The sequence below is a fragment of the Myripristis murdjan genome, chromosome 2 (genome assembly GCF_902150065.1).
Source record: "Myripristis murdjan chromosome 2, fMyrMur1.1, whole genome shotgun sequence".
NCBI lineage: Eukaryota > Metazoa > Chordata > Actinopteri > Holocentriformes > Holocentridae > Myripristis > Myripristis murdjan.
The window spans coordinates 15,397,596-15,424,220 of record NC_043981.1 but is presented as its reverse complement, the minus strand read 5'-3'; the positions used below and the strand labels follow the sequence as shown (position 1 = coordinate 15,424,220).

General features: G+C 41.3%; 1 protein-coding gene and 1 long non-coding RNA gene across 5 annotated transcripts; one reads left to right on the top strand and one right to left on the bottom strand.

The window, feature by feature from the left end:
- The first annotated feature begins 684 nt into the window (after positions 1-684).
- rcan1b (regulator of calcineurin 1b) lies at positions 685-24,256 on the top strand. Of its 3 annotated transcripts, XR_003929238.1 has the most exons (6): positions 685-995; positions 1,169-1,316; positions 18,223-18,396; positions 19,174-19,333; positions 20,011-22,320; positions 22,351-24,256. XR_003929238.1 is itself a non-coding variant. In XM_030067336.1 (5 exons), exons 2-5 carry the CDS (start codon positions 1,197-1,199, stop codon positions 20,193-20,195), a joined length of 639 nt encoding a protein of 212 aa, XP_029923196.1. In that variant the 5' UTR covers positions 685-995; positions 1,169-1,196; the 3' UTR covers positions 20,196-24,256. The 3 variants fall into 3 exon arrangements, 2 of the variants coding, with proteins under 2 accessions (XP_029923196.1, XP_029923206.1); XM_030067336.1 differs by having other exon boundaries at positions 20,011-24,256; XM_030067346.1 differs by lacking the exons at positions 685-995; positions 1,169-1,316 and adding an exon at positions 14,791-15,714 and having other exon boundaries at positions 20,011-24,256.
- On the bottom strand, positions 18,398-26,486 carry LOC115370364 (uncharacterized). Of its 2 annotated transcripts, none has more exons than XR_003929240.1 (3): positions 26,236-26,486; positions 25,134-25,392; positions 18,398-19,323 (listed from the first exon to the last, which is right to left on the bottom strand). It is a non-coding gene; the product is annotated as an uncharacterized LOC115370364 (long non-coding RNA). The 2 variants fall into 2 exon arrangements; XR_003929241.1 differs by having other exon boundaries at positions 25,223-25,392.
- Positions 26,487-26,625: the final 139 nt, after the last annotated feature.

The window sequence follows — 26,625 nt, the reverse complement described above, 5'->3', positions numbered from 1 at the left end:
TATTTATGAATTTGAATATGTATAATAACAGGGTCTATCATGTACACGAGTGTTTTTGTGTATCATGTTTTCCAGGAGACCAAACAGAATCAGAGTCAGATTCAGAAAATGCTTTATTGACCCCAGAGGCAAAACTGGGTCGCTTGCAGATGCTCAAGAAATAAAAATAAAAAAGAAAAATGGGAATTATAAAAATATGTGTATTAGAAATTTGGATAGAATGCTGTATGGAAATATTTGTGCATAAATCCCAATTGTAAAATGTATGCACATTATGTAAAAATATGCGGATTAAGCCTACATTAATATTACAACAATATATGCATAAGAATAAGAAATTGAGAATATGTAAAAGGTTTACCTATATACATCATATATATATGTATACACACCGGGGTATTGCACTATTGCATTATAGTTAAAGAATTAAAGTTCTGTAGCTATAAAATTATTGCTCATGTTCCTCCAAAATAAAATCTAATGTTGCTGGACTAAAATAAGATAGCAGTTCTCAAAATGACAAGTGACAGCAGACATTTACACTGTCGACCTGCAGCACATCTGACAGACTGGCCCTGTGTCACACATGGCTCTTCACCATCCCGACGTTTTGTAGATCTGCGAACCTCCTCAACCGGAAACTCACATCAGCTGTTGTACAAATGACGTAAACTCCTTGATCCCTCATCATCATCATCATCTGGGCCTGTGCTAACAACATGATCCGCGCTGTTTCTTGCTTTTAAAAGTTAACATTGCAGAATACTTTCCTGCCTCGGGTTGAGAAAACAACTGTTTCCAAGCAGGCGGCTTCACTCACGACTAACCGAGTGAAAATATGTTATAGTTTGGCTGCTTTAACAGCATCAGCTCAGATCCCAGGTTAGCATAATTTGCTAGGCAGCTTAGGGTGAGTCTATTTGGAGGTAAAACCACTTGGGACGGTGAGGTACTGACCTCCACGTTATCATGAAATAGCGTCTACAGCTTTGTCGGTATGTATCACTGGCTAGTTACACATTAATTATTATATAAGTGAGGTAGCTTTAAGGGTAACACATGTAGCCGCGCCTGTTTGGCGTCATGTCAAACCACATTTCAGATTGACTAACGCAGATGAGTGGAGTCTTGTGTTGCTGAAACGCTGCCGTCCCTGTGTTGTCCGCAGAAAGCACCGAAGCTAATCCCAAATCGTGATGCAGCAGTCGGAGAATGGCGGAGAAGAGGCGACGGTGGACGTCCAGTTTACCGATTTACCCAACGCCCTCATCGCCTGCAAAGTATCGGAGGACTTGTTCAATGACAGCGCCCTGAAGGTAAGGGCAAACGCGGCTGCTGCTGTGCATCTGCACCGGTACACCACCCTCGGTCCCCGCTCTGCTCTGTGCTGTTCTGCCACCGCGGTGCCAGAGTCCATTAAAAAAACTGGCAAATTAACACCTTCTGCTTTAATATCAACTCTGAACACCCACCAGAATGCACCTCAAGGACTTTAATGTATGTTTGTGGTCTTCTGCTGAATTCGGCATTCAAATGAAAAACCAGGAAGCAATTTATTCAATAAAATATTGAGTTTTATAACTGGTTCTCAGTGCTGGCTGCGCCCTTCATGGTATCTTATGGTGGATTAAAACTGCAAGCTTACAAGAAATTGCATTCATTGGGCTTATATTGAAAGCTGGTGGTGTTACCATACATTTTAAACACGTGAATTTTGATCAGTAGTCTTGTGTAACATGTAATGGAACAGCTGTAACAGTCTAATAAGTTCAGAAATTTGCATCCCTTTACTGTAATGCAGTTCCCAGTTCCATAGTCTTTCTGAGTTATTGAATATCTCAAAGCAGACTGCTGTCAGTTTAATTTGGCTGTCTTTAGGCAAGGAGCACGTCAAACAATAAAGACCAAGGTAATTTTGTGTAATTACTCTTGCTTAATTACACAGATCTAACATTTTTCTTGGTGTAAGAAGGGATGGGCGTTTATTTACTTTAGTTTCTGATCTGCTACAAGCAGAGTTTGGAATCGTACTGATACTGAGACTCTGTTGTAGCTTGCTGACTGCTACTGCTCCAATATGAGATACCAGCATAACAATCAGTATCTGCAGTTATAATGAAATGAAGAAAAAGACGAGTCTCTCCTTTGCAGGATACATAATGGTTTCAAAAGTCACAAGCAAGCTCAGTACTATTCAGTATTCAGTATTACTTAAATTCAGTATTTAAGTATGTTTATCATAATGAAGTGAAGAAACAAACACTGTACAAGAAACAGCACTGGAGTCAAAATACAAACAAACAAATCCCAAAATTACTCCCAGTCATCACCACCACCACCAATTTCAGTGTAAACGCTCCATCTGAAGCAATTTTGAATCCATTTTCCTGCTCGGTGAAAGTGTTGTGGACAGTCTGCGGTAAAAGTCCAGAGCTGGAGCTTGGTTGCGTGTCATGTGCATGCTGTGTGAACGAGGCTGGATGCAAGACAAGCACAGCCTGGAGGCTTGGGAAGACTGACTTAGCCCAGGTGGTTGTCATGCCTTGTGCATCATGGACGGCTTGTGAAAATCCACTGTGAGTGTTGACAGTTGCCTCGAGATGTGCAGCGACACGCGGCAAGGCAGAGTGTGCAAAGAGCCATCTCAGGTGCAGCCTGTTTTGCACTCATTCAACTTTTTTTTTTTTTTTTTTAATCTTTAAGAAAGTCTGGCTGTTAGTCAGGCCATCTCCTGTAAAACTCATCAACAAAAGTCTTTTATTCGACATGCTGTTGCTCTCATGAATTCATAATGTACGTTCTTATCCACTTTTAGAGTTGTTCGTACTTGAAGCTTGATCTTGTCTTATTCATCTAATGGATTTGTGCTGCCTCTGTTTACACCTGTCCTGTATTTTTTGCAACCACGGTGAAACCCAGGGGAAAATTTCCACAGCACTAAACAATCAAGTATTATCTTATCTGCCCTTAATCGAGATTCCTATCCCCGGAATATTTTTAGATTTTTTTTTTGGTTTTTGGTTTGTGCGGCTGTCTTCACTGTAGCAATAACAGGGAAATGGGTAGCAAAGCCAGCAGCAAGCTATCACACACATTGTCAGATGGCAAAACAGTGACCAGGAGAGGGCATTAATAACACAATGGTGCATTTGTTCAAGCAGAGGAGCAGCAGCAGATGTCTCCTCACTGGTTGTGTAGTTATTTGGGGCGTCCCGCTGTGCTGCTGGCTGGACTTTGTCACTAGACTATTTCTCAAAAGTGGCTAACAAGAAATCTAGCTACTTCTTTACAGCACGGGCAAAAATGTCAACTCTCAAAGTCTGCTGGTCTGCTGGTCCACAAATATCTTATGTTCAGTTTTATTGGTCTTTTGTTTCAATGTGTGAAGAGAGAAACCACTCCAGTGATACAGACCTGGGTACAACTTCTTTCTGTTTAGTTATTTATCTAAATTTTAACATTAATTCAGGCAAACGTCTTATATTTCATTCTTAAAGACATTAAAAAGGCCTTACAACTGAAACTGCCTGTGGAGAAAATTCACAGCTATATGACTGTCACTGAATTGAGATATTTATAGGCTTAATCATATATGTGCATGTGCTCTGTTTGTACTAATTTAACAAGCCATTTATATGTAGCCTCCAAGGCACTCATGCTAGGACCCTGTTTATTAGAAAACTACATTTGCTGCCACAGCCTGTCATCTAACTCGTATCTAACTTCTTCACTCCGTCTTATAATCCAGGACAAGGTCAGACTGTGAATCTTGTTATTGTTCTTGCATTTCAGAGATAAATACACCCCCAACAGAGCACTGTGCTGACTTTCCTGCGTGTCTGTTTCTCTCCTTTAAAAGAGAAAACCTGATCTTCAATTATTCATCGCTTGCAGACATCCTGCAATCGGTACAAGTAAAATCGCTAATATACACAATAGCGCTTGACATCATCTTGCTCTGCAAACACAGACACCAGCAAAGATGCATTTTTAAACCAGGAAAACCCCTGTGCAATCAACCCACCTCCCCGTACAGTTGTGTAGACTTAGATTTTATTGTCATGTCAACCATGTGAGACAACGTTCCTTCAGGACCATGGTGCTACATAGAACATCACAGAGCAAAAATACAGAACCAATGAAGGCTACACAGACTGAGACAAGACTAAATAAAGTTGCATGCGTGTACAATTGCTAAGACAGACAGTGCCCAAAAAAAATTACTGAGACAAGACAGTGCAGAAATCACCAGGACATCTGCTGTGAAGTGTAAACATAGCTGCTGTAAAAGCAAGAATGCAGGTGGTCAGTACAGTGCTTCAGAAAGAAATGTGCAAAAAATGGCAAAACTGAGTGCAGGAGTGTGTGTGTGTGTGTGTGTTTGCGGGGGTGTGTGTTGTGACTGGATATGAGGAGGCTGATGGCTTGCAGGGAGAAACTATTACACACTCCTCCACAATGCTGGTGGCTCTGCAGATGCAGCGTGGGGTGTAAATGTGTGCGATGCAGGGAGAAGAGACTCTTTTGCAGAATGCCAAATTGCGGCTGAGTCATTTAGGGTGTGCCAGAGTAGGAATGGTGGTCTGGACTATGATTAAAGCTGCATTATGAGTGAGTGAGTGAGTGTGTGTGTGTGTGTGTGTGAGTGTGTGTGTGTGTGTGTGGCAGGTGTCTTTCCAGTAGAAAACAACAGACTGACAGTGGAAAAACAGACACAATGGAAAACAGCCACAGACTCTTCAGGGCGCCGACCAAGTTCTCTATACGTATCATTAAGGAGAATTTTTATTTCAGGATGAAGCGGGGAAAGAATGCCTGCTCTTTTTTTTTCTTTTTAAAGAGATGTTGGATGCATTGTATTTGTAGACTGCTGCATGAAAACATTATAACATGTTCATCTTCCTCCAGCAAACACCACAGCCATTATTTTTTATCTACTAACCAAACAACCTTCACAATGCAGAACTGAAAGCAATAAATTGTGACATTTTTGTGTAAATAAATGTCTAGCTGACTGACATACCATAATAGTGAGGTTCAACCTGTATCCCTGCTATTCATTTAACAAAAGCTTTTATGATTAAAAAGAGGAAGGCAAACTGATTTGATGTCACTCATTGAAAACTACATGGCTGGACTAATTTAACTGAGGCGTCACTGTTTAACTGCAAAGTAAAACGCCCTTCTCTGCGAGCCCCCTTACATTTTGTATTTAGGTCACATTCAAACATAAACGATTGCAGCTTCAAGATTGATTTTGTGACTCGAAATGAAAATATTGTCATACGTCCTGACCAGGGAAAGCCACTTGGGTTGCACAGTAAGCTAAAACAAAATCATCTTGCAGTTATTCTTTTTTTTTAATCAACTCTTTTTATTAATAGTTTTGTCATTAGTTTTGTCAGGGAGAATAGAAAAAAAAATACATGTATGTACATATATCTCTCTCTCTCCCCCCCCCCAAAAAAAAGAAAAAGAAAAAGATCAGGAGTTGACTATATGGGTATATATGCTCATTTAGCAATATAAGGAAAGAAATATTTGATACCAGAGAAACAAATGTATATAAAAAAATATATAGTATGTATACCCCCCCCCCCCCAAAAAAAAAAAAAAGTTAAGAAAAAACAAATGAACAAATGATAATACTAATAACAAAGTGCAAAAAAAAAAAAAAATCATCTTGCAGTTATTCTGACAGATACTGCGATAATATTTTCAATTTTAGTAAGAGTGGTACTTTTGGCATCATCATTTTCATTTTAACTGGCAGAAAGACGGTGGTGTGATTTTTGCTCTCTGTCTGAACCAAACCATCTGTTTTTTTTTTGTTTTGTTTTTTTTCTCTACATCTGGAGAATATGAGTTGTAGTTCAGGGCGTCTCTGTAGCTTCACAGTACTTCATTTATACACCATCAGTTTTAACCTTTGCTGCAGTTTGGATGCTGCAGTTACACATATTGCGATTTCGATATGATTCTGATTAATTGTGCAACCCTAAAAGCTACAGTCGTTATTCATCACCGGGGTCATACAGGTGTCACACCTGAGTGTGAATCTGTCAGGTGTGTTTGGTAACAGATACTGGTCGCACCCTAAATGAGTGGCAGTCATGATGCATTAGTCAGCACTGAGGATGTGAACGTCAGTCTCTAAGTATTTTTACTTAGGGTACATCATTTTTATCGCATTAGTAGTAGCGAGCCCTCTTCGACACAGGTAAACTCAGACACAAACTGGAAATTACAATCGTTACAACAGTTAATTATCCCAAAATTATACGTTTGTTTTCTGCTATAAGCACATCTGGTGTCATTTTTTGGACCTTACTTTTATTTGTGTGTTATCTGCTAACACACTGTTTTTTTTTTCTTAATATTTCACTGCTTATCTCTTCAAGTTTTGCTTGACTCCTTCCTCCAGCGGGTCTTTGAGTTCGTCCCGGTCAAGAGAGTCTCTCCTCCACACCTTGCAGCAGTATTATTAAGCTGCAGAAGGTGTGGGCTGCAGCTCAGATCAAGCGGCAGCCTCTTGCCCTTAATCACATTGGAGCCACTGTCACGCAGCACCGCCGGCACATGCACCGCTTCGATATCCCGCTCTTCCAAACGGCTAATGCACTCATTAGTGTGAGCTCCTGACATTGCCTTGACATTCAGGATCACTCGTGATTTTTTTTTCCAGTCTTGATCTATAAAGTGAGTGGTAGTAAAGTGATCGGTTGTAAAGGCAAGGCAGCTCCCCGGGGCATAATTTGCTTTATTTTTGGCTTGATCTTGGCTTTGCCTTTGCCATTAACCTTCATATCACGGTTGGATGTCAGTGACAGCTTTTTCCATGATGTGTTTGTCTGTTGTCCTTTGTTCTTAGGTAAATTTTGGACCATTTTTAAAGCACTTTACTTAGCTGCTGCCTTGAATTCTGCTAACTCCACTGACAGCGAGACTTCTACGAATAGTTAATCCATAAACTGGCTTTAGCCTTGCCCTTTAGTTGGAATATGCATTTTACAAGCAGTAGCCCAGGGTTTAGCAAGGTTGTCATTTTGCTTGCTGAACTTTTACAATCAAATTCTCTGATGAGGATTTTTCATGGCCAAACTGGATTCATTATTCACCAAAGTGGCACAGCCGAGATATTACTGCCCGGTGTGATTTTTAAGCTGCATGACGGCACTGACAAAACATGATGACCAAATGCTTGCCATGTTACTCCACACATCTGACCATGCCAGTTGGTTCCCTCAGCCCCGTGCGCACACACACAGTTGGACTGATTAAAATAGCACTGCACTGTGGGACACTTAAGCAGCTTTCTCCCCATCATTCCACTTTACTGACAGGAGTTTGCAGCTAACGCTAACACCCCCTGAGACCGCAGAGCAGAGATAGTTTGATAATTGACCTGCCTCCTATTGCAGCATGGCTGTATCCCAATAACACAGTGGTAACAAAGCCAGAACACTGACCTTATGTCACTTTCAGAAAATAAGGTAGTGGAGCCTCCTAGTGGCATTTTTAAAAACTGCTGGGGACGGGGTCAGGCTGTTCTAGATGAGTTATGGGATTTAGAAAAATGATTTTCTTCTGTAACTGAATCACTTAACACAGTTTTGAGAAAAGAGACAGCCCTGTTACACATATACAGTGTACAGGTGAACTGCATCTGAATGATGATTAGTATTTAATGTTTTATTAGGTTATGACTAATCAAAAGTCATGTTTAGTCTAATTTTCAGGACAAACAGGACAGAATAACCCCATAGACCCTCCAGTGTTGTTGAAGGCTTACATGAAGGAATCGCGATTAAATCAAATCATGACCCAAGAATTTCAATTAAATCGAAGTGTGAGATCACTGGTTATTCTCTGATGGCCGTTTTAGTCCAAAGATCAGCATCAGTATCTGACGTCAGCCTGCCAAAAAAAACCCACCAGGATAAAATTATAATAAACAATAAAGAAGTAACACGGCACAAAGCTGTGTCCAGTGTGTGTGTGAGGACAGGATTCAGGCTAGAAACAACAGTAATTTAGGATTGTCTGAATTGTTTCAGGACATGGGGTCACCCGAGTTGAACCCTAATGTAATAGCAGTGGCATGTCAGCTGTGATAGTTCGTAGTTAGTTAGTGAGCTAACAGTTTGTTCAGGTTAACTGAGCTGACCTTTGTCTTGTTGGATTATAAACTCCAGCTAAAGACAAGACAGTTTACTTCTGTCACAGTTTGGAAACAAATCTACTTCATCACACTGTTCACTTTACCTTACTGACTGGATCTACAGTTATTTTTAGTTTTTTTTTTTGTTTGTTTGTTTGTTTTTAGCTTGGTTGTCATATATTCAAACATTATTTGTGCACAGACAATCCCCTGATGGCCCTGCATGGTGGTGAACATCTAGACAAACTGCAAAGCCTCTGTGACTGATTTAAATCCTGTTGTTTTATATATCACAAGTGCCTTTTATTTCTTGACTTTTCTCAAATCCCACAGTTTCGCTCGGGGAAAAGCTCCGCAAACTACACAATAAAACTCTTAAATCCTGCAGAAACCGATAAAACATACCATTTGTACTCCTCTGATCTGACAGCATGCCCACACACACACACACACACACACACACAAAAGCCAACAAACTAACTCAAGCACACAGTCACACACACACACACACACACAGCCCAGCAAGATGAGCTGCTTGGTGTTTGATAGCAGGCTATAGGGGTTTGCTGACGTTGATGGAAAAGGAAAAACAAAAGAGGAGAAGGCCAAAGGGCGAACAGTGAAAAGATGACTCTCTTGTTTTTTTTTCTTTCCTTCCTTCCATTCATCCCGCTGCTTTTCCACTAGTTGTCTACAAGGAATCCAGGGTCAGCTGACGGATCATATGACAGAATATTCCACTGTGTGTGAATGGTTTATGTGTTCTTGGGAACAGTTTTGTTGTTTTGCTCTTGTAAGGGGAATGTTTAAGTGTAGTAAAGATAACACAAATGTGTGTCTGTGTGTCAGTGTGTGTTACCGTGTGCCAGCACTACTTCTGACCTTCAGTATGGTTCATGTTTGACATTCTTTACACTGGGGCTTAACCACAACCCTGGAGGTACTGACAAAGGGCAAACATGTGAGGGTGAGCTTATCTCTCTTGAGAAAATCTTCACTAAAAATACATTTTAACTAGAAAAAATCTATTAAACAAACCACAGCTGAATAATAATAATAATGAATAGGTTGTCGTCAGCATTTACATTACTGGAAAGTCATGTGCAGACTCATTCATTTGTCATTTCCACTTACTTAAGTGTTCCCACTGACTATGGAAATTTTGGAATACCATGCCACAAATTTCCTGCAGGATGTATCACTGTACAGGAGTATTTGTGCCAGCCGTGGTTGAAAATTGCACTGATGAGTTAAAATGCATCACATTTTCTTTGATAACAGTGCAGAATGTGATTGTACAATCCTCAAGACAAATATTAGAATAAGATCAAAGCTTCCAGCAGAGAGACTGTAATCATTTTGTCTAGTAACAGAGCAGCAGCACTGCCCAGAGGGTTTAATAAGGTCAAAAGCATACCCATGCTTTCCAGGTCACCGGCACAATAACAACAGGTTCACTCAGCTAATAGGAAAGTCTGAGTCATTTTTTTTTGTTCTTCAGGCCCTGACTCAGAGTTACTGTATGTCTTAAGAAGAGAGAGGTTTGATATCAGTGACATCCTGACATTGTCCATACGTTAGCTGTGTGAGGAAAGAGCCGCTCGCACTGTATTCTGTGACTCACGCCGTGCATGGAAAACAGATGTAATTCACCACGCATGGGGCCTGTTTACCTTGCTCACTCGTGTTGGACTGATGCACGTGGCCACGTTTGGGCCTTTTATTAAAGTCACAAGAAAACAGCTTTCTATTGGCGTCTTGCTTCCATTATCCCATGTTTTTCCAGCACAAACAGGATGTTGGAGTGCAACAAACAGGAAGAAACTGCTCAGAACTGGGCTGGTATGTTGTGAAGCTCGTTATATGCAAACTATAGCTGGTTAAATTGTTTTGACTAACAAAACAATGTGTATGACAACATTAACATTATCTCTAATTCCTGTAGACCTATGTCTTTGTTTATAATGTGTAAATCATTATTTAACCGGCTAAAATATGGATTGTACATCTGTGAGTCCAATCATATTTTTTTACCATTATCGGTGTAATTGTTAATGATAATATCAAAATGATGCAAATAGCAATAATAACAGGCCCACAAATCTGTGAAATTAATATTTTTCGTCGAGGATACAGCTGATCACTGCACCATCTGCTGTGTTGAGGGAGAACCACATGCTTGGCTGTGACAACAACAACACACACCGGCATATTTGGAAAGAAAAGTCACAGAGGGTGGATGCTGTTAGTTCGCTGTAGCGCGGCGCAACTTGAGACAAGATGAAGTTGGTTTCACACTCACACCTTCAGGGAATGTAAAGGATTTACTTACTGATAACTCCAAAAATAATGGAAACAGACTGATCAACCCTGGAAAATACAGCATATATGGCAGATAACTGAAAAGTGATTAATCGAAGAAGCATGATTAATCTGAATCGTGAGATCACTGGTGATTCCCGCCCCGGGTTAACAATATTAAGTAAACGCTAAGGAAGTAAGGAAAAATGTATTTATTTATTTTTGTTATTTGTCGTTAAATAGTGTATTCACTGTTGGCGTTCCAAAGACATCAGCATCAGTGTGCTGTTTCACTCAGGCATATTAAATCCTACTGCTTACACCCACGGCAAAAAAAAAAAAAAAACGAGATAAAGATAAAATATAATAAACAACAACCAAGAGGTACCACAGCACGTAGCTGTGTCCTGTGTGTGTGAGGAGCTCAAGAATTCTTTAACTACTTTGTTGTGTGTGTTTGCATGCGCACACCTGTGTGTGTGTGTGTGTGTGTGTGTGTGAGAGACTGTGCCTGCTATCTAGTGAGAGAATGGAAAAAATGGGAAGATGAAACAAAAACATAGGCATGGAAAAAATGCAGGGCTGAACGCACCCTCTCTCTCCCTTTCACACACACACACACACACACACACACACTCTCACTCATGCACAGGCCACAGCGGGGTGAGATAGAGGTCTGGAGATGATTAGCACCTACATACACATACTCACACGGTAATGTTTAACGTCAACAAACAACACTTACATGAGAGCATCGGCCTCACTGCTGGGAGGCTCACCGCCATTACACCGCTCTATTTTCCACACACACACATTTTCCATCCAACACACAGAAACGCCCAGCGCTGTATTATTAGTCATTTCACTGTGCATCAACACCTGCAGTCAGTGTGCCATAGAAATCACGTGCGCCTAATAGTTTATGATGGGCACGTTCCAACTGGCCTATACTGCCGCCAGCTGCCAGCCCAGTGCCTGCATGGATGCCTGACATTTAGTTCCTATATTAAGTGTTTCCAGCACCAACTGCTCCTTTAATGGCCAGTCAGGTGAGACGGCATGATGCCTTGCTGTCATAATTGCTTTTGCATCAGCGTGCAACAGATTCCACCCCCTCAAAACGAAATAGTACCTGCCTTCCGCCTCAAGGAATTTTCTGCTCTACTTTTAATAGCAGCAAATTTTTTAAAAAATGCTGTAAAAATAATATGCAGGTTAAGAGAGTCACCATGGCTTCCAAAATGTAAGAGAGAGAGAACCAACTGGACAAGCTGCTCTTGGTCTTTATGATCAGATAATGTAGATCATGTTGGGCCCATTTCATACTTGAATCTGAAGACAAAAGCAATATTTTAATGAACCAACTAATACTCAGATAGTCAAACAACACATATACAACAAACCGAGGGTCCTGCAGCCACTATGGAAGGTAAACATGTTAAAAAGAACAGGTATGGCATCTCTAAGAGGTCATGATGGACAGATAAGACAACGGATGATGAAACTTCAACAAATGCATTTTAGATATGTAAACACATCCTCCTTTTTCAACGCATTTTATATACATATATATATCGATATTGGCTGTTGGCGAGTGTGAAAACCTGTGATACGGCGGAAATGCACTGCAAAAACGCAAAATCTTACCAAGATTATTTGTCTTATTTCAAGTCAAAAATGTCTTATTTCTAGTCAAAATATCTCATTACACTTAAAATAAGACATGATCACCTCAGAAGTAAATTGTTTTTAGACTTGTTTCAAGTGAAAATTCACTTGAAACAAGTGAAAATTTGCTTGTTTCATTGGCAAAATTTGCCAGTGGAAAAAGTGAAAATTCACTTGAAATAAGTGAAAATTAGCTAGAAACAAGAAACAAATTTTGCCAATGAAACAAGCAAATTTTCACTTGAAACAAGAGACAGTTGTCTAAAAACAAGTTACTTCTGAGGTGATCATGTCTTATTTTAAGTGTAATGAGATATTTTGACTAGGAATAAGACATTTTTGACTTGAAATAAGACAAATAATCTTGGTAAGATTTTGCGTTTTTGCAGTGTGTTAGTAACGTCTGCAGTTTCCACCAGCTCTTCGAGTATGATCCGTCATTATTCACAAAAAGCACTTAGATTGAAGCCGAGTTGATCGTGTCACATGGTCTAGATGTTGTTTGTGTGTGTGTGTGTTTGTGTGTGTTTGTGTGGCTCCTCTGTTCTTTGTTCAAGGTTCATGAGCCTCAAAGGATGAGAACCAGAGATAGTGGTAGAGCAATATGAGCACACAAAGAGCGGAGTGATGCAGCGTAGGGAGGAACACACTGTAAGTGCCAGACTCATGTACTCAGCTACATGAATTGTTTTCAGAGTCCCAAAGCACGCTAAAAGCGTTTTGTCACCTTAACACGTCCCCTGTGAACTTGAACTCGCTTTGATTCTGGACTGTCCACTGGACCTATTTTTAGGCAACATGACTTAGAGTGGTAAACCAGTGGATGTTCAGCGTGTCGTCCCCCCTCCGGCTCAAGCGGTGACCAGGACTGCCGCTTTGTGGTGAATTGTGGGGAAGAGGAAGAACCGACGAGGTGCTGAATGTTTGAAACTGACTGCTGAAATGCCACAAGGCAGAGGTGAGCGGGCATCACTCCCCAGGTTATGTTGAAAATCTGAGATGTTAAATGTGAGGCCTGAGTGAACACATGAAGAGCAGTCCATGCACCCTCCCCGTAACAATATGAAAAGTAGACGAATAGAGGCAAAGGGCCTGGCCAAGAACTGCTACAAACGCCGTAAAGCATAATATTAGCAGTGCTGATATTAAAGCGATAAATGTTAAAAGAAGAATTGCACTTTGGTCTTGCATTGTGTTGTCTCGTGTCCTGGGTGTGATGCGAGTCCACATGGCGGTGAAATCTCCTCATTAGCTGCTCTGTGCTCTCCTGGCCTGCTAATCCACAACGCTGGATTTCTATCTCTCCATTCACGTCAGTGGCAAAACAGCTGCCAGAATAACACTTTTAGTGCCGGGAACCAGACAACCCAACAAGCTGACATGCTTCATCGACATCGACCCAAGTTGTTGTACGTCTTTGATTTGGACATTTCTCTAACTTTACTTCTTTACACCATCTCACCATTTTGGTAAAGATTTTGATTTTTTTGTTTTGTTTTTTTGTCCAAAGATGGTTTAGTTTGCTCCACGTTGGATCTTTTTCGGTTGCTGCCAGGGTACGCTTTTCCACTCAGAGTATGAAGTCAATTGGATATGACTGCTGGGTGAATAAAGCTGATCGTTTTTGCCAGGCCGTTTCAGACCGCAAAATCACTGGTTGCCGTCTAAAAAAAAAAATAATAATAATAAAAAAAAAAAACTGTTGGATTGCTGCTCTTCTAGACTCTTCATGTGGGAGTCTAAAGAGGGTTAAACATGCAAAAAGGAGCAGACTATATTCTGTCGCGGCGGTACAGACCACTTAGTCTCTGAAGTGTTGCTCAAGCACTGACACACACACACACACACACACACACACACACACACACACACACACACACACAGGTGCAAGTGTTTGTGAATTTGCTGCACAGTCTGCTCATGTTTTTTCCAAGTGCAGGCAGTACCCCCCCCCCCCCTCCTCCATGCTCTCTGCTATTAATACCTCATAAAAGCCTGTTATCAAACTGCATACTTTCCATGAGCGCCGCCTCTCTTTCACCTCTCTTTCTCTCTATCCCCTCATCCCTCCGTTCTGCATTCTTCCAGCCTCTCCTTCTCTTGTCTTCTTTTCTATTTATGCCTTTCCCTCCTCTCTGTCCTCGTTCTCTCTCCTTCTGTCTCCATTTCCATCTCCTGTCTCTCCCGTTTTGCCAGTCTCTCCGCCGCGTCATCTGTCTCTCTCTCTCTCTCTCTCAGCTTCATCCATATTTACTAAGAATGACGCGTGTTTTCCGAGTCTTGCTCCATGCACTGAGTAGTCAAGTGCACCGATAAGCCCGTTCGTTCCTGCCTCTGTGTGTGTGTGTGTGTGTGTGTGCGCGTCTCAAATTCAAAGGGCGAGAGAGGCTCATTGTGACATATTTTCCGCGCGGAGAAAGAGTTTTTGTTGCGGGTTTAAATAAGGAGAGAGGAGATTAACACGTCAGTTTGCACAGCGGTGGTGTCATTATTTCCCTATATGTGCCTCTTGCTTTCTCTCTCTCTCTCTCTCTCTCTCCGCTCACACACTCATGCACTGTCCCTCTTTCTGTCTGGTTAGTCAGCAGTGGGTTGTATCTGACGGTAGAGGAATAGAAAGAAGGGTAAAAAAAAAAAAAGAGAGAGAGAGAGACAGAGAGAGAGAGACCGTCCCACCCCCTTTCACAGGCGATTGGCTTTGAGTGAATGAACGAATGAATGAGACGAGGAAGACAGGAGGGAGGGGATTGTGGGTAATGCGTCATAGGCTGGCAAGGGCTCATATAAGCGGCTGTAGAGCAGGAGAAAAGAGAGAGAGAGAGAGAGAGAGTGAGCTTAGAACAGGCTGGAACACAGCTTTTTTTTTTTTCTCTCCACACCCAAATCTCTGGAAAATTCCTTCAGCTTGCACGGCGTTGCAGAGCCGGCTGAATGAAAAAGGGTTGAATTAGAAAGGAGAGGAAAAGGGTTTGGATGTCGCTGAGTGACACATGGACTCTGCGCCTGTCGCCGGATACTGAAGACTTGACAGCCTGTCCGTCACCTGCACCCCATCACCGAGAGCGGCCTGACACAGGTGAACGACGACCACAATACATAACCTTGGAATCTGGGTTAGGAGGGCACGCGCAGACCCGTGTGGCTCAGAGGCAGCACGGCAGCCCTGTGGCATCGCTCGCTGGTTTCTGCTGTGAAGAGAGATCGACAACACTGGAGTTTCACCAGTAAGAAGATCCGAGAGGAATAAGGTGGAAAGCCAGATAAGCTGGAACCAGCGGCGGAAAAAGACTATTTCCTGTTTGGGAGCGGCGATTACTTCCTGGTGGCCTGTCACCCTGGGGAAGGCAACACCCCCCCGACCCCCCCGACTCCCCCCTTCCTCTTCATCGCCATTACCGTCGTCATCCTCGCCGCCTCTGCACTCCCTCTCGGCCTCCCGTCGCCCTCTGACCTCGGGCATCAGGTGGAGAAGGTTTCGCCTCCCTGGACTACCCATCATGCACATCAAGACCACCAAGTGTAACCGCTTCTGCCTGGTCGCCTCGGTGACCAACCAGGAAGTGTTTGACCGGCCTGAGGCCCAGGTAAGAGAGAGAGAGAGAGAGAGCACGCTCTACCTGTGGCGCTGCCTGTCACATGATGCTGGACGGGGGATAGGGTGACCCGAGCTGCTTCTTTAGTAATATGACAGCGATGGAAAACTGTCACCCCGCCGTGCTGTTAGAGCTCAGCCGGTGTTTGTCAGGGCCAGTAGTTTGGGATTAAATGTGGGATTAACTGATGTTCAGTGGCTTTACATTTTACTTGTTTTCATGCCAAAATTATCCAAGAGATTATTCGCCGTTTCCACCAGAATTTACACCATATGTCCAACTTTTCAGCTGAAACTCGCTTTATTTTCATTGGTTCTGTGGACATAGATCTTTTAATGTGTGTGTGTGTGTGTGTGTGTGTGTAGGCATGTATATTCTCAGCGAATCTATCATAGTGTCTGCTTATTTTTCCTCTGCTGCACAAACCCATTTTGTATTTTTTTTAAGGTGTAAAAATATGATCCCTACAGTCAGCATACTCTCGTTAGGATTAATTCTGTTAAATGAAATAATAGTGACTTTAAAATCGATCTATCTTATCCTGTGGGCATTTTTAGAAATTCTTTCAGTGATCCCGGGCAGCTGGTTTTGGCAGGATCAACAAGGACAACCAACTTGCAGCACCTCTCTTGAGAGCGAGTGGAAAAGCAGGGTTTCCTTTGTCAGAAAAAGCCTGATGGGGTTAGGTGTAAGAGGCCAGTGTGTTATGGCTTTTGTGTGATAATAATAGGCTTGCGGACTAAGGCCAGGCTGAGTACTCCTTCCTCCTATGGCTTTCCCATGACTCATTGCACAAGTCCATGAGCAACGGCTGCTGTTTTTACTGCAGTGCAGTCCAAGTGTTTCCAATGGGTCGGCACTTCCCTTCCTTGAAGAGGAACTGACAGCAACTAAGACAGTTTTCCTTTTCATTTTAAAAAATCTGTCCTGTCTTTAACACATTGAATATTCACATATATGATAGAGAGCCTTTTTTAGTTGTTCTCTTTAAATGTGACAGTATCAGAGGTGCAAAACTGAACAGTTAAAAAAAAAATTCAGTACACAATGCACCCTAGATATTGCAGTGTTAAACACATCCACTGCATGAGAGCAATCTGACCTCTCACACTCTGCTGATGAATTAATGAACACATTGAAAGGATTATGTTTGCCTATGTTTTGCCTTTGAAAGAATATTTTTTGAGTTCATGTTGTTATCCCAAATCCCAACCCCAAACCCAATTATTTTCACAGATAAGAGATGATACAGATAACATTGGAAATGATTTTATATAAAATCCAATAGCAAATGGGCCACCTTCTCAACATGGTACATCAAAGCCATTCATTAGGCTGTGTTCCCAATGTTCTCATCTTCATGACTCAAAAGAGCACCAATTATTGCCCTGCATCCTGGACATTAGAGTTCACTGCCACACATTCAGTGTCTAAGGCCATTCGATCTGTGTTTCTTGTGAACGTCATTGATCGGAAACACCAGCTTTCACCAAAACGCCTGAAACAAATGACAAAAGACGAGAAGACGACTGCGCGGCCACAGTGTTGTGCTGCACTCAAACACACAGCTCTTCTGCACTAACTGTTCCATTTAGCTTGTGTGTGTGTGTGTCTGTCTGTCTGTGTGTGGGTGTGTGTGTGTCTGTGTGTTTTAAATAGGCTATTTTCAGACACTACATCTTCAAGGTGTGTGTATTTCTGCAGACTCTACAGCTTCATATATGCTGCTGTCTCATGTGTGTCTATGCTAATGGCCTGTTTTCAGCTACGCACAGTGTATGTGTGTGTGTGAGAGAGTGTGTGTGTGCGCTCCTGGGAGTGGTAGGCAAGGTCAGCTGTCTGGTTCATTTTTCTCTCTTAATTAGGTTCTCCAACAATAATTGGTCATCTCAAATTGAGGCCATAGCTCTCCCTTTCTGACGCAAGATGTACACACACCCCCCCCCCATCCCACCACACACACACACACACACACACACAGGCTTCAGCCTCTCTTGAATTGAGAGGAGGGACAGATATAGTGTCTGGTAATAGAGGCTATTTTTATTAATTTTATTCATAGCCGCTCCAAGCTCATAACTTTATTCATGGCTGCCTGTGGCTCACAGTATTTTCAGATAAGAGGAGACCGAAATGGTGTGAAACTGGACAATTTTCATTAAAACTGTGTCGCATGACATTAGCAGCTGCAGGTGCTGGCATGGTGAGCTCAGGCTGATGGAGTTTGGTATTGGTTTGGCAGATAATTGTGTTTGTGGTTTGCTTGGAATAAAGTGAACTTGTCTCTTGGGTAGAATATTTATGTGCTTTTTCCAGCCCTGATTAATTCTGTCCATTCCATCTGTCTCTCCCTCCTCTTCTTCCTCATTTCTTATTTCTTGTCCCACCCTTCCTCTCCCCTCCTCTCTCACCCTCCATTTTCCTTCCATCTTGGTCCTCCTTTTCTTCCCGTCTTTTCTCCGTCCTCTCTCTTTGTCCCTCCTCTCTCTGTTTTTCCAGGCCAACTTCGAGGCCTTGTTCCGTCCGTTTGACCCGGAGGTCCAGTTCCAGTACTTCAAGTCTTTCCGTCGGATCAGGATAAGCTTCGGCGATGCTCTGGCAGCGGCCGAGGCGAGACTTCGACTGCACAAGAGCGACTTCAACGGCAAGGAGATGAGACTCTATTTCGCCCAGGTATTTATTTTTTTGGTGTGGTGTGTTGGTTTTGTGGTAACCATGCCATTCATCTGATGGCCCATTATTCTAAAACCCAGAGAGTCTGAAACATGTCCCATTGGACTAAATGCCCGGTTATTCTTAAAACACCCACTGCTCCCAAAATCCACACTCTGGAGTTGCTTGAGTTCAGTGACTGCCTGGTGTTATGCCGGGTTTTGCATCCCCCCTTATTACCCTTTAACCTTAACCTGAGGAAAGCCCTGCCTAAACTTAACCAAATTTATGGAGTGGACATTTTTCAGACTACTGGGGTTTCTGAACGGACGTTGAACCAATGAGCAGTCCCCCACTGGAAACATCAACTTATATCAGATTAATAAAAGGAAGTAAAAATTGTATTATTGCAAATTAGCATACAAATGAATTGGTATGAGTTTAGTTACTCGCAGTTTTGAGCTGGTTAAGCAGGTGTGCATGAGTCACTTTGTGCTTTACCACCAACAATGCATTTAATAGACTCTGAGTAATAGAGTAAATCAGTGCTGCTGTCTGTGAGGCTCTTCCCAAGGTTTTCGTAGGAGGTTTTTGGGAGAGGCTGGGGGCTGCCAGTCGCCTCTCCTTGTTTTTCATTCACTGTGTTAAAATGTGAGCTTGTGAAGCCGTTTGAGTCACATAAATTTGATTTGATGTGAGTGAGCACTTTGTCTAAAGAAAGCTGGACTCACCAGATCTTCAGCCTGTCACCGTGGCTCATGTGTGCGCCCCTCTGTCTCTTCCCCGTCCCGCCTCCAGTCCGTCCACATAGGAAGTCCTCGTCTGGAGCCTCCTAAGCCAGATAAGCAGTTCCTGATCTCCCCCCCTGCGTCGCCTCCAGTCGGGTGGGAACAGTCTCAGGATGCCACGCCGGTTATCAACTATGACCTGCTGTGTGCCATCTCCAAACTAGGACCAGGTACAACACACACACACACATACACACACACACACACACACACAAAATCCCCCATATTACTATAAACACTCACTGCTTCCTGTTGGTCATGGAAATCCTAGAATATCATGGAGTTGTGTATTCCAGTTAGGGAAAGCTGGGTTAAATTCATGAGGGATGTTGGGAAATATCATTTTACATATGGGTTGTTATTATTATGAATGAAAATGAAAGAGACAAATGCATCGCCTGCGGTTTTTACTGGTGTTTTGTTACATTGTGAAAGGACAGGAAGAGTTAAAATGAGTGCCAAAGTGTAAAAAGTGGACAACAAGATTAATTTCCTGAGTACAAGGCACAATTATAGACATTATTGATTGGCAAGTTATAATAAAATAAGCAGCACAGTGTCGACGCCTGGCCACAACAACACTGTATTAAGCAGCGTTTAAAGACCATAAGTGTGATTTTGATTGTTTGGTCCATTTCCTACGATGTACACACATTTTACGGTGCAAATGATCTTGGAGTGCTTCATATTTAACATGTACACGCCTGGCATTGTTTACTTGTGACATCAGTGTTTTCAAACAGAAAAATGGGTCTTTAGGAATCTGTTACTGATTTACTGCCAGAAATCCTGGATACCACTAATCCATGTGTGTGTGTGTGTGTGTGTGTGTGTGTACACGTTCCAGGTGATAAGTATGAGCTCCACACCGCCACGCCCACCACCCCCAGTGTGGTCGTCCACGTTTGCGAAGACGAGCGCGGCGACAGCTCCGGCCCCGATGACAGCGACCAAGAGGATAAGCCCCGCCCACCGCGCCCAAAAATCATCCAAACCCGACGTCCCGACTACACGCCCAACGTCAAGCAGTGAGCGGCGGCGCTGTTCAAACGGCTTTAACATTCATCCAGAAGTGATTCGATTTGTTAAGAGCAAAAAATAATAGCTCGCAGAGCTTGAAGAAGGTTTTGGGACTTTTGATGCGCCTGAACACTAGAGGGTGCTGTGTTGTCCCGTAGACGTGCATTTCATAAGAAAAAGAAGACGGAGAGCAAGAACATCGTATCTAATGCTGCATTCATGTCCCATGGGAAAGACGGTAGATAATGATCTTCCTGCTTGACCATGGTGTTTGGTGAAGGACCCTGATTTCTCTGACGTCACCAATGAGGAAACGCCTGTGGTAAAATGTAGGGAATTTTGTATTTATTTCATGTAACACCAACTAAATGAAGATGTGATCACAACTTAAAATGCCATGGCGAGAAGCTACCAGTTAGATTTTTGGTTTGTGTTTGACATTGTAATATTTGGTTTGCTGTAATAGACGAACTCCATGACATCATCACTAAGTGAAGGTGTGGTTACGTGTGGAAAAAGTCAATCTGAAGAAACTAGAGAAAACTGCTATTATGGCGTCTTGATTGTTTTCAAACCATCTTTGAAACGTCGAGTCACTCTGATGGTCGTTCCCATGCGACATGAATGCAGCATCATTATGTCGAGTCATGTTTGCGTTTTCTATAGTTTTGAACTTAACGGACTGACGGAGGAGGCGAACTTGGAGGAAAGAGAGAGAGAGAGAGAGAGAGAGAAAGAGAGAAGTTGATTTTTTTGGAAAGGATTTGTTTTGATCATTTTTTCGACTGTTATGGATCCATTTTTGCTAGGGTGCTATATTTATGTCAGTCAGTTGTAGAGGTTCAAGAGCTTGAGTTTAAACACGAGACAGGAGGTGTTTCTGTTTCTTTTCTTTTTAAGTTTTCCTTCACAACTGTAAACTCTCCCCTCCATCCATTATTATTACGAAGATTCCTCAACAGGACATCTTGGCACTGCAACTTCTGATTGTGCTTTGCGATTGTTTGCTGTCACAGCGTCACCTCTGCAGCTTGTTTCTTTGTGGTGGCCATTTTGGGTCTTACCTAACACATGGTACAATAAATAAAAGCTCACTTCATCCATGTTACACAGGCAACCTCCTGGTGTATACAAATTTCTCACCCAATTATGATTTCTAATAATGGTAATTGGGCATCTTTTTACCTTTGGCACCATGCATGTACCTGTTTTGGTTGTGGTGTAGGTTACTGTGCAAAAAAAAAAAGTCCCATTTGATATTTAATGTTAAAAGTCCAAACTTTTAGGACTGCTTTTTGGGGTTCGGCTCGGATTTAAATGGAGCTAAATCACAGTGTTTCATATTGCATCTTTCTAGCAGCAGTGGGTAGACCTTTTCCTTTTTGAATGTAGGACCCCAGCCCTGGGTAATGTGAGGGCTTAACTTATGCTAACCATAGTTTCTCTCTCATATATTAAAGAAAAAAAACAGGGCTAACTCTTTTCTTTTCTTTTTATTTTTTTTTACTTGGGTTACTCCTAGAAAACTACTTGAAAGAGTATTCTAAAAGCTGTGTTGAGTCTCTCGGCAAATATAGGCCATTCTGTGTGTGAGGGGGGGAAAAAACACAAAAACCTAAAAGCACTGTTTCTCAAACTACGACTCAGGGCCCGAATTAGCTTGCTGGCCTGTTTCTTGTGGGTCCCCATATGCTAAGAGTGCAAGTGTGTTTTCAGAAAAGTAGTTCCCAGGGCAACGTTTAAAAAAAAAAAAAAAAAAAAAAATCGGTTTTGGTCCCAGTTGTGACGAGGGATTCATGTCTCGTCGTGCTCATACAGGACATCTGTGACGCTTGTGCAGCACCACCGTATGTAGGGAAATGTGCGTCGTCATCGTGCATGTGTGTGGGCGTGTCGCACTGATGGACAGACAGGTGTGTGAGTCACTGCTTCCCCATGCACTGAATACGTAGGGTGTGCACCGGCCTATTTGGTGGAGCTGCCACTCTGCTGCCAAGAATTTCGTGACCACTGGTTTCACTTGAGTGCTGTGACGTCTCTGACAGGGGGTCTGCAAACATTTTCACATCATGGACCTCCGCATAGACCCATGTTCGTCCAATGATGGCGTTATTGTTTAGTACTGATTTGTAGAGTTGTCAGTAATATTGTTGAAAGTCAAACCTAGGATTACAGTAGACATATGTCCTAAGACTGGGATAATTTCTACTGAATTAAGTTCTGCTCGAGGCCCCCTGGAATAATCCCTGGTCAATGAAATGAATTCAGCTACCCTCAGAGCAACTTGACAAAGCTGCGATATCGAAACGCAGAGCATTTGTGCAGCAGCAGCCTTCGTCCGTGTCTTGTTTTTCAGGACGAAGCAGCCGCTGCAGCTGAAAAATGTTCATTGCTAAACGTCGGTTGTTAACCTCAGAGTAGCTGTCTTCGTTTCCATTTGTGCACCTCAAAGGCACGACAAGATCATTTCTTTTTTTTTTTTTCTTTTTTTTTTGCCCTTAAGTGCTCCAGCCGATGGTGATTTCTTGGAAACACTGGTGTGAACAGATGAAGTTGTGTGTGATGTTGCTGTTGGGCTGTGTTATATGTATACCATTGCTGTGTGTTGGCTGTTCTGCTATATTCTCTCGATATGTTTGCATCACTCCTTTAAAAAAAAAAAAAAAGTTCAGTCGCAACAACGAACAGTGAGTAAAAAAATGTGAGGACCACCTTCCTAATATTGTGTCACCTCAGTAAAGTGTCTCCTCCTGGTCATGATGCAGTTCCTGGTTCACATTAAGACTGGATTTACGCTGAATGTGAGCTGCTGTTCCTGACTTATTGGAGACTAATTTCTTGTAGGCTCTGATATCTCACCTTTTGCATGAATACAATTAGCAGACGTTTCAGTGAATCTGTCGGTCTTAGCAGTGCACAATGACATAGTCAATACAGTCAGCTGCACAAGTAATTTATCTGGATTTTTAAAATAAATCAAATGTGGCATAAATGTGGAATTTCCCTTTGTAGTTAAAATAATTCAAATTACCAACAATAAATCCCCACTTTCATGTGTTTTTTCAAAGCAACAGCAGCCCACAGAGCTCCAAAGAGGAACAGGGGATTTGTCATAAAAACTACAGACTTATGTAATGTGGCACATCATGACATTTGCTGAACAGAAACTGCATAGAAATGGCCATAGACTTAAACCAACGAATCCTCTGGTATCCCCAAGTTTCAACACTTGAACACAAGAAGTAGAAAACTGCAGTTTTGCAAAGACGTACCAAATGACAGCGGCAGAACGTACTGAGATGAAAGAAAAATAAATGATTTCACGAGAAAAGGCGGTGGTCCCACTGTTTCTTTACACGGTCTGTCAGACACACTGTTGTTGTGCGGAGCTAGCCGAGCTGTTTATCTTCCTCCTTCACATATTTCAAATAGCGAGAACACACTTTGCATGTGCATTTACATGGCTCTCTGTCTTCTTCTGTGGCCGGTATTGTCCATTGTCTTGGCTTGAAAAACTGTATTTTCCATTTTTGGGGCTACTTGTCTCAACTGATAATGTACCAAGTGTCAAATAATGTAATATACCAGGGCGATTTAAATGGGTTGAAAATGGAATAAATCATCACCTCTTCACATGGATAATGAACTGACTGACAGATACACCACACATCATGTGGTAATGCTGGTTAATATTAAAAGGAGAACGTGTGTGTGTGTGTACATTTTGACATGTTACATTGTTTGACAGTAATACGAGTGTCAGTTGCTACAGGCTTTTTGTTCTGGTTCTGACTGCTTGACCCAACTCGTTGTTGTCATGTTTTTCTTCTCCAAGAGAACTCGTCTTCAGGGTCCTGGGAGAAGGACTGGTGTTAGCAGCACTGTGAAATGCATGATGCACTGCCAGCACATGAAAAGAGCTCATTTGTCCCAGAATAGACGGTTGGACGTTACATTAGGCTTAGTCAACTTAGCTACTTTTTTACGACTGGTCTTTTCAGTTCATATATCTTAAAAACCAGTAATTAACTTTATTGAGTTACCACTGAATAAAGATTTGACCATCTACTAAAGCATGTGTGTTCTTGTGATTTGTTTAATTAGTAAATCAATTAACTCTTTGAACCCAAAGAGCCAGGTCCATTTTTTATTTTATTTTCTTATTATCTTTATTTATTTTTTATTTCTTTGTTAATTTAATATTCTGAACAAAATTCTCCATTTCTTTTAATTTTATTTTTTGTATGGTTTTTTTAAATTAAAAAAATTATACTTTTTCACATTTTTGTGGTTTTATGGTCATGGTAATTCAATTTTAAATATATGATTATAAAAATAGAGTATATATAAATACAGTTGTTGTTTTTTTTTTTTTTTTTAAACTTATTTTCCAGTATTTCCCATGTTTTTGACAGAAATTAAGTGAATCTGCTCATATGTCACAAGGGGCTAAAATGATTACTATCACCACAGCAGATCGTAAATCGATTAACTCTTTGAACCAAAGGAGCCACAGGGCCACCATTTATTTTATTCATTTATTTATTTTTATTTGATCCTCTGAACAAAATTCACCATTTCTTTTATTTTTAAATTGTTTTGGTATTTTGGGGAAATTTTAAATATATGTTTCATGCTTTTTCACATTATTTGTTTGTTTTTATATAATTATCAAAATATTTTTCTTGTAAATTTAATCATTTATTTATTATTGAAAAAAAGCTATTTTTCCTTCTTTTTTTGACATTAAAAAGTGCTTAATGCTTTTTTCACATTTTTTTTAGGTAGCAGTGTGGTAATGGTAGTTCAATTTCAAATACATAATTCTAAATATAGTTTTCTTGTAAATTTATTTATATTTTAAGAAATTTTTTCGGTACCATGTGTTTGACAGAAACGAGGTGGATTCACTCAGATGTCCAAGGGGTTAAAATGATCACTATCACTCACCACAGTGTATGTGAACACTTTAGCATGCAGCACAGAGCCCCTGATCTGACGAAGGGACACCTGGATGATGTTGGTGTCCTCGTCCTCACCTCATGAGTAGGTTGACCAGTGGGACAATCTCCCAAAAAAGAAGAGGCAGCCTGTACTCCTGTGAGCCTGGCGGGCAGCAGCACTATCCTGTGAGGGGGTGGACAGAGGCTCCAGGCAAAAATGATCATCTCTAGATACCAAGATGCTCAGGAGGAATGGCTGCTTCCACCTGCAGGAAGCACATGAAGATCAGCATGTAACCTCATGCAGCACACAGTCCAACAAACCAAGGAGTGCATGGAAAAAGGCAGAGCCACTCTATATCCTAACAAGTACAAACACACACTTTCTGCTGGTAACAGTGCAAAACCTGTTCCTGTTTATTTATGGGCTTACACAGTTATGCAAGTCAGAAGGTTACAGTGATTTAAATCATAACTACACTCAAATGAAAGCAGGAAACTTGCCTGCATTTTGTTTTCTGGACGGAAAAAAGGAGGAAATGTACTAGAAAAGTGTGACAGGTGCAGTGGCTTCAGTAAAGCAGCCTGTTCATCCTTAAATCACTGCAGTTTTACTCAAATAGGTTCAGTTAGGATTTTTGTATAAGCTTTTTTAACATAAAGTTTAACATTTTTACACAATCCACAATATCAACATGAATTTTTAATTCATATGTATATTAATTAATTAAAAATGAAAAAGCCGATGTGTTAGGCCTATTTACAATACCCATGGACACTGAAGGAGTAATTTAATTTCTATAACGTACTACACTATGACTATAACATAAGACAGCTCATGTTCTGTTGCTTTTATATAACAGTTACGATTTTTCAGAAACATTTTTTTTTTTTCTCACATTAAACGCTAAAATGAAGTTGATTGTTTTTAACGCTCCGCCGAAAAGTATAGTTCCTGAACTAAAACTCTTTTTTAATCAACATAAACCAAACTGAGGGTCTCATTGTTTAATGCTGACAACCTACATGCAATACTATATCTGTTAAAATATTAAGTTATTATATAAGTAGCTGTTTAAAACAAAAAATACTAAGTGGGGTGTCCTTACCGTCTGTCTTATAGCTCTTCATTCAATTCTTGTCGTTTGTCTTCTGAGGCCTCTACGTGACGAGTTTAATCACTTAATGAACCTTATTAACAGTAAAATGCAACCTTATTTTATTCTTTGCACTCATAACCCACAACGAAACTTACATTAGGAAACAAATCCGCTAATAACATAAGGGGAAAAAAGATATTTCAGTTGTCGCTAGCTAGCTTCAGAGAAAAAGCATCACCTGTCAAACGTTAGCGTTAACAGCGGAATAATACAGATGTGATGCGGCTCCCTTGATGTTATAGTAAATAACGCAGGGGTCTCAGCCAATCAGATTGCTAGAACAGAAACCTCAGGTGTGTATGTGTCTCTATGTTAGCTATAGATTATAAAGATTATATT

Excerpts from the sequence above, each read along its gene's own strand:
- rcan1b (XM_030067336.1), top strand. The coding sequence starts at position 1,197 with ATGCAGCAGTCGGAGAATGGCGGAGAAGAGGCGACGGTGGACGTCCAG. Across the intron at positions 1,317-18,222 it reads TCAATGACAGCGCCCTGAAG|GCCAACTTCGAGGCCTTGTT; the intron begins GTAAGGGCAAAC and ends CTGTTTTTCCAG. Across the intron at positions 19,334-20,010 it reads CATCTCCAAACTAGGACCAG|GTGATAAGTATGAGCTCCAC; the intron begins GTACAACACACA and ends TACACGTTCCAG.